General features: G+C 37.7%; 2 protein-coding genes across 4 annotated transcripts in view; one reads left to right on the forward strand and one right to left on the reverse strand.

The window, feature by feature from the left end:
• Window positions 1-456: 456 nt before the first annotated feature.
• LOC134791123 (uncharacterized) lies at window positions 457-2,980 on the forward strand. Its single transcript, XM_063762149.1, has 2 exons — window positions 457-653; window positions 2,125-2,980. Exons 1-2 carry the CDS (start codon window positions 648-650, stop codon window positions 2,734-2,736), a joined length of 618 nt encoding a protein of 205 aa, XP_063618219.1. The 5' UTR covers window positions 457-647; the 3' UTR covers window positions 2,737-2,980.
• A 1,200-nt stretch (window positions 2,981-4,180) lies between these two features.
• LOC134790782 (protein timeless-like) overlaps window positions 4,181-13,739 on the reverse strand; it is a 41,383-nt gene continuing 31,824 nt past the window's right edge. For all 3 annotated transcript variants that reach the window (XM_063761715.1, XM_063761713.1, XM_063761714.1), the window contains one exon: window positions 4,181-6,211. In XM_063761715.1, coding sequence (XP_063617785.1) covers window positions 6,031-6,211 — 181 coding nt within the window. In that variant the 3' untranslated portion in view covers window positions 4,181-6,030. The remainder of the gene's footprint in view (window positions 6,212-13,739) is intronic.

Consider the following 13,739-nt stretch of genomic DNA (forward strand, 5'->3'; position numbering starts at 1 on the left):
TAAAAGGTCATTTGAACTGTAAAACGTTGTACGATACATGTGCGAATGGGTAAATCGCAACTCGTGTCGATTTAAAACACTCTCTTCGGTCGTGTTTTAATGGAATGCCACTTGTTGCGAATTTCCTACTTTTCGTTCTTGTATCGTGATGTAGGTACTACTATGGTACAGTCGCCATCAGATTTATCGGAGCGGCTAAGCTAAGGCGCTCACAAATATCTGAACACGCCTCAATTGTCAGGGCTTTAGAGTGCGAGTTCAAATATTGTGAACACCTTGGCCGCTCCGATATATCCGATGGCTACTGTACGTCTAGGTATACGTAGGTTTTACACAGGTCTACAAATGATCAATATCGTATATGGTACCTATCTATTAACTGGAGCAAATAAAGTCAATGAACTACGTAATGTTACATAATAAATTAAGAAAGATATTATGAATTGCGCGAGGAAGTTGCGACAATGAGTGCACCGCCGCGATCGGCGCTGCGGAACTAGCAACAAGTGACCGTCGAAGAAAGTAAACGCAGCCGCTGCAGACCGTCGCTCGCCACAGAGAACGCGCCAATATATAAGCCAATCATTACTTTTATTGCCACTCTGCAGTTTCGGAGGAGCTTGGACGTACGCTCGTGAAGAGTCAAAATGACGGTTAGTAGATTATTTAAACTCACTCTGGTATCATCGTTTAATCACAGAATAGAATTTAAAATATAGGTATTTTTTTTTAATTAATGGCATGTATACATAACACTGCGTTGTAACACTTAAATGAGCTAATGATATAGTTTTGATGTAGGTATATTTATAAAAACTGTTGGAGCACAATTACCCAGCAGTAAGTAGTAATTTTACGGCACTTCCTTTTTTTGTGGAGTAGGTAGGGGGAAGCGGGGCAGATAGGCACAAGGGGCAGTTTTGAACACCCACACTAATTCCTTAACTAAAAACTTATGTTCACCTTCTGCAACACTAAAACGTGGCTTTGTTTGTGTGATTGAGGTACCAGCTTCGGCACATCTCTCCTGCCAGCCGTTGCCGCTTAGTGCGTGAAAACGTGTTTCCGCGGTCGCATAGTAAATAAATTATGATTTTTTTATCGAGTTGTGGTGCGAAATTTTAGACTTTACCGGATGAACATCATAATGAGCGCTTAGTACGTTTATTCAGTAATAGAGTAAGCTTATTATTTTAAAGTAATACTTAATAGTATATTTTTAATAAATTATTTTTCATTTATTTGACCATTGGGGTACTTTGGTACAATAAAGATTGGGGCAGTTTTGAACATGTCAAAGTGCCCCTCTAGTGTATCTAAGTGCCCCTGCCAGTTTTTTTGTTGTGAAAATTTTTTTTACTGAATAGTGCGAACGTACAAAGAGAAAAAAAATTGACAAAGAAAAGTTAAACAACCAAAGTAGCTTTTTGTGAAAAACTGACACTGATTTCATGAAAAGTTTTTTTTTGTAGTTTTAGTGCACCTGCTTAATAACTGTAGTATGTTCTAATAGCACCGCACTTAATAGACGTTTTGTAATGTTTAAAAAGTTCACTACTGGTCAGCTAACTGAGTTGATCTGTAAAGTGTGCTCTGCGGGGCAGTTTGAAACACTTACGGGGCACTTTGATTCACGTGCCAAAGTACCCCAAAACGATGTATCAAAGTGTCCTATGTAATGTATTAAAGTGCCCTGCAGGTGGGGCACAATTGAACAAATCCCATTTTTTGTTAAAATCCATATATCTCTTTTACTGGCCATAAATTTAACAAAAAAAGATATACTTTGTATACCTTAGTAAATTTGTTATCTACTAAGTACAAAAAATATATATTTAGAGTTCATTTTGAGGCCTAAAATCGATTTCAAAAAAAGGTGTACCAAGCTGCCCCGCTTCCCGCTACTAGGTAGATACATCCTCTACAAGCTTCTTATACTTAAACTTAGCAATAAATAGTTCGATTTTATCCCAACATATACCTACCTATCTTATTAGTTTTGCTTTGAGTCAGAAGTTACCTACCTCTGGAATTAGGCTCGCTAGTGATAACATTTAAAAAATTTCGCGCTCTTGAAACATTTAAGAATAAAAGACAAATATCATAAACATACCTTTCTTTCAGAAACTTTTAATTCTACTGTGCTGCGCATACTACACCTTCGCCTCTCAGCACAGCCATATAATCCCAGTGGAAAACTACGAAACAGAACTAGAGGACTTGGGACAACACACAGAAACACACGAAACGCCTGTCAAAGTAATAAAGATAACCAAAACTATCGCGGTAAAGATTCCAGTGCCATACCCGGTGAAGGTGATTGAGAAAGTGCCGTACCCAGTTCATGTCAATAAACCATATCCCGTACAAGTGCCGCATGTTATTCAGCTGCCTAAGGAGAGGACCGTAGAGCTCAGGCCGCACCATGAGGTCCATGAGCAAGCTGGCGAAGAGAAACCCCATGATGATTACCAAGCGGAACAAGCCCCCGCTTACGACGCGCCTTCAGGACACGAACACTCGTACGCACCATTAACAGAACACATACACGTCGGGGACGGGTTCAACTATGGAAACAATCAGCAGGTGTCGGCGTTCGGAAATGACTATTCCCAAGGCGCTCCAGGGAACTCTTACGGCGCTCCCAACGAAGGACATTCATATGCAGGCGAAGAAGGGCATAATTATGACGAATCAAAACGGTATAACTCAGTTAAGCCATATCATGGAAAATAGTACCTAGTAACGCCGATCAATTAATGTTTTTGATAGTGCGATGAATAATTCCCACTGATCAGTTATTTAACTAAGTCAGGTTGGTACATATGTATGTTGTTTTGCTGTGAATGTTGTATGTTGTGTAATTTAATAATAATTGTTGCTACATGTGTAAGTGTTATGCGTTTAATATGATTGTGACCAGATATGCTAAAATGTGTATCTAGTTCGCAAACGTTCCCACTGCGAGTTTGCGAACTAATTCTACCTACATGTACCTACTTAATTTATAGATGAGTAAAACTTATGTGTTCAATTAAGCTTAGCTTTTTTTTTCAAATCGCATTACCGCTGTTACTTAACTTCATAATAATGTGCATTCTACACTTATAAGTAAGTACAAGTTCTTATTGAAAGAAGATTGCCGGTATTTAGGATCCGGAAATTTATACTACCGACTATAGTTCGTTTTTTTAGCATTAGAAATAAGGTAAACAATCTTGATGTGTTTTTTTAATTGAAAAACACGTTTTAAAAATAAGTCACGGCAAATATGTAACAATTATGAATTTAATACGATCATTTATATTCTTCTGTTTTCATATGTAATAGTTACTGATTTAAAAAAAGCGTTTTTCAATTATAAGACTTGTCAAGGCCTTCTTTCTAATGCTAAAAAAACGAACTATAGGCTAGGGTGCAGATAGATTTTTCGCCCCCGAAAACCCCCATATACCAAATTTCATCGAAATCGTTGGAGCCGTTTCCGAGATCCCCGAAATATATATATAAATAAATATACAAGAATTGCTCGTTTAAAGGTATTAGATAGATACGGTCACAGTAAGTTGACATGACACTGTCAGCGCCAACTACCTAAGCTCTCAAATCACGCGAGTGAGAGGATATATTACTAATTGCTAAAAGCGTATATGTCTCAGTTTAGAGTAATTACCTAAATGTTCTCGTTGATTTGGATCATTTGGCTAATAATTAGAGAATTGCATTATATATAATTGCATGAATATGCGAAATATAATCTAAGCGATTATACACCTAATTAACAGAATAATATTCTAAAATAACGTTAAAATCAGCGGTAGGTACTTCAGTCTCTCTGGTTTGAAAGAAACCAGTAGACCAGGTACCTACTACTTCAAAAGATATCCTCAAAATACGGGAATAATCTCAATTATATATGTTTTCCAGCGTAGAATTTTTAAAAGCTTGGTAAAACATGATAAGCCCTTTAATCTCGTCACATCACAGTCTGTTTAGTGCGTGTTCAAAGGCCTGGCTTTAATACATGGAACGGCAATAGCCTTGACTTTTTACCTATTTGACCAAGTTAAATTAGCACTAAAAAATGTTCATACCCAGTACCTCATTTAAATTAATTGATTATTGTGATTATTTACTTTATTTAGATTGAAATTGTAAAGTAACAAAAAATGCAATTACATGTAAACGAATTACATCAAATTTATTAAAATTGACCATTATTCATTATATAATTCTAAAACTTAACACAAATTTAACACAAGAACATTTAACAACACCCAAACATCGAATGACATTATAAATCTTACTTGCTACTTTAAAATTATCATTCTTATAGGCTATGTGCTATATTATGTTAGGTGGGCAAATCGCAGTTATAAATATATTTTTTTCCAGGACGAATAATGATTGTATTATTTAACTAACCAAACATTTACACAACAATAAAGATACGTGAACCCTTTATGTGTAATTCTGTATGCCTACTTTCAACAATTGTTTAGTCTTAAACTTTTATAAAATAAAAAGGATTATAACAGAATTCAGTAACTTTAAGTATTCAATGTATAGTATAACGCTCCGCAATTGTTGCGCCATTTAGGGTCCTAGCTAAATTGGTTGTTCAATACTTATGCTTATAGAATTTCCAATTTAGCAAGAACCCTAAATGGCATAACAATCCCGTGTGATATACAGTACCCCAATGTACAGTATTGTGCAATAAGGAAGGCATGGGTAAAAATTGTTAATGAGACTCAATAGAAACCCCACGCAATGGGGGTTTATGACTATTCGCCCGTGTTACACCCCATATTTTCATTACACTTAAGAAGAAAAAGTTATAAAGGGAGTTAATATTAATTACAGTAAAATTACAGATAGCGCTCGACATTTGTTCATTGTAAAGTAAAGGCAAGAAAGGAGATTCGGTATACATCAACGAATAAAAAAAAATCATTTTATAAAGAAGTACCTAGCAGTTAAATGTGAATGATTGATTAATATTTCAAAGTTGACTATTAAACATAAACAAAAGTAATGAAAAAGAAACATCAGCATTGTATTAACAATGCTGATGTTTGTTGGGTATTAACCCAGACCCCATTTTCCTACCTCACCTTCCTCTCCTATATAGATACCTCATTATTAGGCTTAATTTTAATCCCTTAAATATGTATACTTCGGACGCGATATCGCGGCTGAAGTCTATCAAAATTCAATTAAAAATTGAATTACTTAAGACTTGTTATTTATTGGCTCGTAAATCTAGGCTTATAACCTTAATAGTTCATATGAGTTAAGAGTACTTAGTTAGGCAATAATAAAAACCACCTCTTAAAAATAAATGACGTAGTTAAGTTGCCACTCCTGCCTTTATTTTCAAGTTTTTAAAGGACTTGATCTTTTAAAAAGGTGTACTATTTTAAAATAACGTGGGAAAAAAATTAAACATAAATATACTTGTTCGGTATAATTATATTCGTCATTTTGATGACATATTTAGACAAGCCCAAGTGAGTTAAAGTTAAGGGCATATAACACCAAGCACCAGGGCCCAATTTTTATCAAGTAGGTAGGTACCCTGTCTGTTAGGCAAGGTGCCGGTTTATACCTACGCTATTTAATTCGGCGATGAATTAGCATTTTAAAAGTAATTAATTTTAACATGCACAAGTATAAAACAACAAAGAAATTTAAACATATAATAAATTAATTAAATTGTTTCCACGAAATGGTCCCGCCTCAGCATAACCCAAAAGTCAGTGCTGATCGTCCTATCACGTTCACATCACGTATCATAAAGTGGCTTCTTATCACGTTTTACTAAAATTACTAGTTCAAGGCGAACTTAAAGTCATTGTTTTTACAAAATATGTATGACCAAATCTGTTAAAAGGCAACTGTCAAATAATTAAACGATTCCGAAAAGCGCCAAGAGGCGTCAATGTCGTGCACATAGCCAATAGGTACTTATTCTAATCGCTGGCCATTGACGTAAGAATAGAATGTGAGAATTGTGTTTGGTTTTCTTCAGAAAGTGGGAGCGTAGACCCCGGGTCGCTCGGCGGCGGAGCGCTCGGCGCGGCCGGCGGAGCCGTCGACGATGGCATCCGCTGTGACGCTTGGCCGTAGTGCTATTTCCAATTTCTCTTCTTCGTCCGAAACGTACATGCGGGTTAGGTCTGATGCGACCGATGCCGTTTCGCTGACGCTATAACAGTTAAGAAAAATGTATGTTAGCGACAGACGGAACAACGAATTGCTTGTGTGGTGGAACTGGTGGATCATAGGGGAGATGCCGTCGTCTGCTCTACCACCCAGACCAGATTAAAGGCGCCATAATTTAGTTTTTGTACGGTTCGGTTTTCTTTCTCCAATTGGGTACAGGATTCACAAGAGCTGACACGAATGGAATGACTGAATGAAAATATCGGTATACATACTTTCGTTTGGGCCAAATTACCTTTCGCCAAATTTCACTTCCCAACAAACTTATCGCAATAGTTGCATTTCCCAAATGAATCTTTAGCAAATTTACACTTCGCAATTAATTTGCTTGGTCAAATTAGGTATCATTTGGCATCATTTTTCTTTGTCAAATTTTAATAAGACAAAAACTTATTTAGCAAACTTTTTTTATTGGCTAATATTTTATTCCAAAATGATGTCTGGTCAAATTGTCACTTCGCAAATTTGACAATTAGGCATCTCTATTTAAATTTGTACCTTTTGTTGTGTTAATATAGGTACGTTAAAGTCTACGTAATTTGGATGGGTTGAGTTAATTTGAGTTAGGTTTGAACTGCGATCCTCACAAAACCGAACGAACCGCTATCAGAAAAGTGGGTTAGGTTAGGTTAGGGTAGAACTGTGACCCTTACAGAACGAATGATCAGTTATGGTCTAAGATCCCACATATATGGTCGACCTTCACTAATCTGTCTGACGGATGAAACTATGAAAATATGAAAGAATAGTACATTGTAGGAGAGGACGGAAAACCGCTAAAAGATGGACGAGTGAGTTTGAGGGCCGATACGTTAGTGGAGGCCCTCAAATAATACGAGCTTTAGCGTTTCCGGCCGAGGCATTACATAGTGCTTTTCACGACTACTGCGAGGAATGCTGCTCTAATGCTTTGTTCTCAGTTCCCACCGCCTCTAGTAACGCCGGGTTGCGAGCCCCCTTGCGTCGTATTTGTAACACTTACAATAAAGAATTTACTTCCATCGATATTTTCAATGTCACTAGGCCCAAATATCGTAACCAAATACTCAATATCCTCAACGACCAACATAGTGTCCGTCAGTAATGTGTCGTCATCATCGCTACTATCTCTGCTGTCATTGTACTTAATAATTATTGATCAGATTGGTTGTCAGTATTTTCAACTTACTCTTTATTTTTCTTGTTTAGCTAATTTAAAATTTTAGAACCTCAATAATAAATATTATATACAATTCACATAAGAATGGTCTACAACACTTGGTTAACTTGTATGTAAAGATACGTTTTAGTTAAGTCCGTTTATTTTAAGTATGTTTTAGTGAGAGCGTTTAAGGAAGTAAGTGTTCATCTCAATAATATATGTACCTATCAATGTAACCTATTATCCTGTCGCATACTTCTGTTGTTTCTCCAATAAATAAATAATAATAATAAATAAGAAAACATTTGCATAACTTTAAGTACTAGCCCGCGATTTTTCTGGTAGCAAATTACTAGCCACTGCCTGTGCTGTCTCTTGAATTTCGGTAGGCGTCTGCGTAAGAATATCATTTTCTTCATTAGAAGAACTCATTTTTATAGCGAGCGTAGATACGTGTTTCTTGTATTTTTTAGTCAATCACAATCATAGACCTATATAATAGGGACAAGACATATTGTTCTATACGTACAATTGCTTATAGAAATAGCACCCATTTTGACGGCACACACATAAATATATATCTATCTCGTTTTTACTCAGCACTGTAACCCATAGCAAAAAAAGGTGACAGTATTTCAGTACGGACATAAAGTGTTCCATGAAAATACGTAAATACCTAATGCGGCCGAAAATCCGCCATGTTTAGTCACGCAAATGTCATTGTCTGTCAGTTCAGCAGGTACTTGTCCTGTCAAAAAGTCGTGGTGAAAATTAAAATTATTAATTATCTTTCAATATTTTGCTTGTGATTGAAAATAATTGAAGCCAAATGTGAATAATTACGTCGCGAATATGCCAGTGTGTAGTGTATTAGGGTGCGGCATAAGAAAACCACCAAATCAGCCATCTTTAACCATACACAGGTACGCTATAATTTACATGAAAAATATTGGTTATTGTTAATGTTCCTGGGAAATTTAAGGATGTTTCACATTATAAATAGCAAGGTTCTTCTGTGCAGTTATAGATCATGAAGTGATTGGATTTATTTAACTATATTTTTACGCTTAAGAGCGCTCTTACAAGAAAAGTCGAAATAATGCAAAATTGATGATACTAGTCGACGAAATTCAGGACTTTGCGCTCATTATTAGAAACAATGAGTACTTGTTCCAGTAAAAGCGTCTTCTTATCTTTATAAATATCGTTGTAAATATTAGAAAAAGGACTTATTAAATTAGTAATGATTTTTTTTCTGATGGTCGTTTCCGAAAAACCCCGTGAAGCACTGAATGGCGAGCTCTTATTTGGAAATGTTGAGAATTTTACTCTGCTAAACCTGGCTATTTTGTATTACTAATACCCTGTACTTTAGGCATATCAAACTATATTTTTCCTACATACCTTTGAGAAAGAGAAAATCAAAGTAAAACGAACTCGATTTTCCCTCCGAAACAAGTGTCAATTCCTACGAAAATCTACTTAATATCGAAGTCATTTTTATACTCAAGCAATCTGCAACGTTTGCTTATACTGTTGGTATACATTAGTGTTTATGAAATTCTACTATAATTTTTTGGCAATTTTTTGAAAACTACTCTATATTACCGATGACGCGCGCTGCGCCAGCTCAGTGCCGCGGCAGAGCTTGTAGAGGCAGGACGTGTGTCGGTCGGCTCCGCACATTTTCAACGGCGACGACGAGGTTTTTTATCATTGTGTGCGGCGGGCGCCGTGTAAAACGCTATACTGTGTGCGTGTAAACCGCAACGAGAGACTTTGATCCTAGCACTGTTTTTATAGTATTATAATTTATAATGGTACAGTTTAATAAACTACCGGACAGGATTAAAAATATTTGAAACGACCTGACATTCTATATGTATTTATTTGACTCAAGATAGTACTCAGGGTCTGATGATGGAGCCGGAAGGTGGTCACCGGTACCAATCAACCATGCAACTAAACCACTTCGTGTTTAGGCTCGTTTTATTCATCTCAACAAGATCTTTGACACAAGATAGTACTCAGGGTCTGATGATGGAGCCGGAAGGTGGTCACCGGTACCAATCAACCATGCAACTAAACCACTTCGTGTTTGGGCTCGTTTGATTCGGCTCAACAAGATCTTTGACTTAAGATAGTACTCAGGGTCTGATGATGGAGCCGGAAGGTGGTCACCAGTACCAATCAACAATGCAACTAAACCACTTCGTGTTTAGGCTCGTTTTATTCGTCTCAACAAGATCTTTGACTTAAGATAGTACTCAGGGTCTGATGATGGAGCCGGAAGGTGGTCACCGGTACCAATCAACCATGCAACTAAACCACTTCGTGTTTGGGCTCGTTTGATTCGTCTCAACAAGATCTTTGGCACAAGATAATACTCAGGGTCTGATGATGGAGCCGGAAGGTGGTCACCGGTACCAATCAACCATGCAACTAAACCACTTCGTGTTTAGGCTCGTTTGATTCGTCTCAACAAGATCTTTGACACAAGATAGTACTCAGGGTCTGATGATGGAGCCGGCAGGTGGTCACCGGTACCAATCAACCATGCCACTAAACCACTTCGTGTTTAGGCTCGTTTGATTCGTCTCAACAAGACCTTAGACACAAGATAGTACTCAGGATCTGATGATGGAGCTGGAAGGTGGCCACGGGTACCAGTCTACCATGTAACTGAACCACTTCGTGTTTGGGCTCGTTTGATTTGTCGCAACAAGATCTTTGACACAAGGTAGTACTGAGGGTCTGATGATGGATCCGGAAGGTGGTGACCGGTACCAATCAACCATGCAACTAAACCACTTAGTGTTTGGCTTCGTTCGATTCGTCGCAACAAAATCTTTGACACAAGTTAGTACTCAGGGTCTGATGATGGAGCTGGACTGTGGCCACGGGTACCAGTCTACCATGTAACTGAACCACTTCGTGTTTGGGCTCGTTTGATTCTTCTCAACAAGACCTTAGACACAAGATAGTACTCAGGATCTGATGATGGAGCTGGAAGGTGGCCACGGGTACCAGTCTACCATGTAACTGAACCACTTCGTGTTTGGGCTCGTTTGATTCGTCTCAACAAGACCTTAGACACAAGATAGTACTCAGGATCTGATGATGGAGCTGGAAGGTGGCCACGGGTACCAGTCTACCATGTAACTGAACCACTTCGTGTTTGGGCTCGTTTGATTTGTCGCAACAAGATCTTTGACACAAGGTAGTACTGAGGGTCTGATGATAGATCCGGAAGGTGGTGACCGGTACCAATCAACCATGCAACTAAACCACTTCGTGTTTGGCTTCGTTCGATTCGTCGCAACAAAATCTTTGACACAAGTTAGTACTCAGGGTCTGATGATGGAGCTGGACTGTGGCCACGGGTACCAGTCTACCATGTAACTGAACCACTTCGTGTTTGGGCTCGTTTGATTCCTCGCAATAAGATGTTTGAGATAAGATACTACTCAGGGTCTGATGATGGAGCTGATGATGATTGACAGGTACCAGTCGCCACCTTCGCGCTCCATCATCAGACCCTGAGTACTACCTTGTGTCAAAGATCTTGTTGAGATGAATAAAACGTGCCTAAACACGAAATGGTTTAGTTGCATGGTTGATTGGTACCGGTGACCACCTTCCGGCTCCAACATCAAACCCTGAGTACTATCTTGTGTCAAAGATCTTGTTGAAACGAATAAAACGAGCCTAAACACGAAGTGGTTTAGTTGCATGGTTGATTGGTACCGGTGACCACCTTCCAGCTCCATCATCAGACTCTGAGTATCACCTAGTGTCAAAGATCTTCTTGAGACGAATCAAACGATCCTAAACACGATGTGGTTTAGTTGCATGGTTGATTGGTAATGGTACCTTCCAGCTCCATCATCAGACCCTGAGTACTGTCTTGTCTCAAAGATCTTGTTGAGACGAATCCAACGAGCCCAAACACGAAGTTGTTTAGTTACATGATAGACTGGTACCCGTGGCCACCTTCCAGCTCCATCATCAGACCCTGTGTATCTTCAGTGTCAAAGATCTTGTTGAGACGAATCAAACGAGCCTAATCATGTTACTACATGGTTGATTGGTATCCGTGACCACCTTAATCATCATCAGATCCTCAGTACCAGTTCGTTTTTAAACCCTCGTTGATACAAACTTTACAACCTATAGGTACCAAATGCAATGACGAAACATGTAAATAAGCGAGTAGGTACCTATAATTTCTTTCGAGTAATATACCTTCATAAGTACGAGTATGGGGCTATTCATAAATTACGTCGTTTCAAATGGGAGGAGTGGGGGGGGGGGGGGGTCTGGACATCGGATGATGGTAACATGACGTAGGAGGAAACAGATTCATCCGAAGCTTGATTTTTGGATGATTTGAGGGGTGGAGGGGGTCAAAAATCGTCAAAAATAGATGACGTAATTTATGAACAGCCCCTATGTACATTTGCACTGCATTTAGTATTTTCGTACTTACCAAATAACAGTTTTAGAACTTTAAAAGTTAAGTACAGTTAGTGTTGTTATGGTTGATTTCAATATGCTTCGCGAAGGATCAAGAATGTTTAATCCATCATTGTAGTGCGAGTGTGGTAAAAGGGATCGGCGTACTGAGCTCGCACGGCCTGCCGCAGCGCGTAAAATACCTAAACTCGCTCAACGCCGAAATGTAATAGCGCTCTTAAATAATGTAAACATTTCAGCTAGGGTTGTACTTTATTTATCGACTTTGATATCGATATATTATGATTGCCTATTTATATTTTCTTATTTTATCATGCTACCCCGCTTCAAACCAACTAAATTATCTTAATTTAATAATTAAATCATTTTTATAGCTTACCAAGAAATGAACATAAAAAGAAAGAGCTGGAGATGGAGACCCTGACCGACTCTCGGGAGCACTCGGGTCCGTGGGGTCGTTACTCCACAAGCTGCCCTGCGGGCTTTTTTATATCATTATTATAGTTTTTTTATATAATTCGACATTAAGAGACCATATACATATAGTTGTAATTTATAAAATGGTTAATGTATTGTTATTATTTTGACGTATAAAAATGCCCTTGTGGCCTATTTGCTGAATAAATGTTGAAGAAGTTGAAGAGCGGAAGTCATTCCTTATTTTTGTAATAAAAAAATGTTCTGAAGCTGTTTTGTTTTTTTTCACCCGTCGCTTAATAAGCTTGAATTTTGTATCGCTCTCACTTATAGATACGGCGCACCAAGGTCGAGGTGCAGTGAGGTAGTGTGTTACAGACTTCAGGGTTAGCAACACAACAAAATTGATTGTAATAGAGAGGTAAAGTCCAAGAAAAACACGTACACTTATTCTGACATCCAAAACAGATGGCGCTGTACTGCGCCATGTGTTTTGCGGTCACTAAGTTGTCAAACGTCAACTTTTGAAAATCAGTGTTACCGCAAAAATCGCAATATGTATTGAGTAGTACAGCGTCATCTCGTTTACCTGTCAAATTTGAAGCACGAAATTGTCCTAGACTCCACACATCTTACTAAATCAAAGTATCTTTTCACATAACAATATACTAATAAAGAATTTTTATTTATTTACTTACTTCCTATTAAAACATAAACTCCACAAATAATACATACTTAGTATTTTAAATAAAATGAGCCGAGAACGTTAAAAAGGTATCGATGTATCGATAAAACCTAGTAACAGTAAAAATCTTCTGGGCAGCACTAAAACCGCCATGTTTAGTTCTAAGATGACGTCACAGTGGCACGCATTATTCGTTGACGTTTCACTTCCATAGGTTTCATATTTCAGTGATCACAATTTACACTATCCAATTCAGTGAGTATTTTCCGATCCCGCCTTTTTTACTTTTTTTATCACTTTTAAGAGGCGTTTTTCTGTTGTTTGCTTCAAACCGACTCTAAACTTAGAAGCGTTTTTGCTAAAAAAACACAAACTGCTACAAAAGTAAAAAACGCCTTAAGCGTGAATCGAGTGAACTGACTGAATAAATGAATGGTTATGTGACATTTCTTTTTTTTTTAAACAAAAAATTGGTCCTGGAAATAACCTAATTTTATTTTTGAAGGAAAAAGTTGCGCCAAAAAAGACCTTTTATTGATTTTTATGTTTTAAATTATACTCATTGCTGTAGCGAACCGTCACCAATGACAGATGATGATAACAATGAAACATTGTAGTAGTGGTGGTTCAGGTGCTACAGCTATTGCCTATTTTCCAGCTTGGTTTTAGACCATCTTTTGCCACATTTCCGAACAGTGGCGTGAAAAATATGTTCCAGAACATAAATAAATAGAGTTGCCTAAAGAAATATGGTCAAGGCTATTTAAAAAAAAAAATTGAAAAATAATTTTT

Source organism: Cydia splendana, chromosome 5 (genome assembly GCF_910591565.1).
Source record: "Cydia splendana chromosome 5, ilCydSple1.2, whole genome shotgun sequence".
Classification (NCBI taxonomy): domain Eukaryota; kingdom Metazoa; phylum Arthropoda; class Insecta; order Lepidoptera; family Tortricidae; genus Cydia; species Cydia splendana.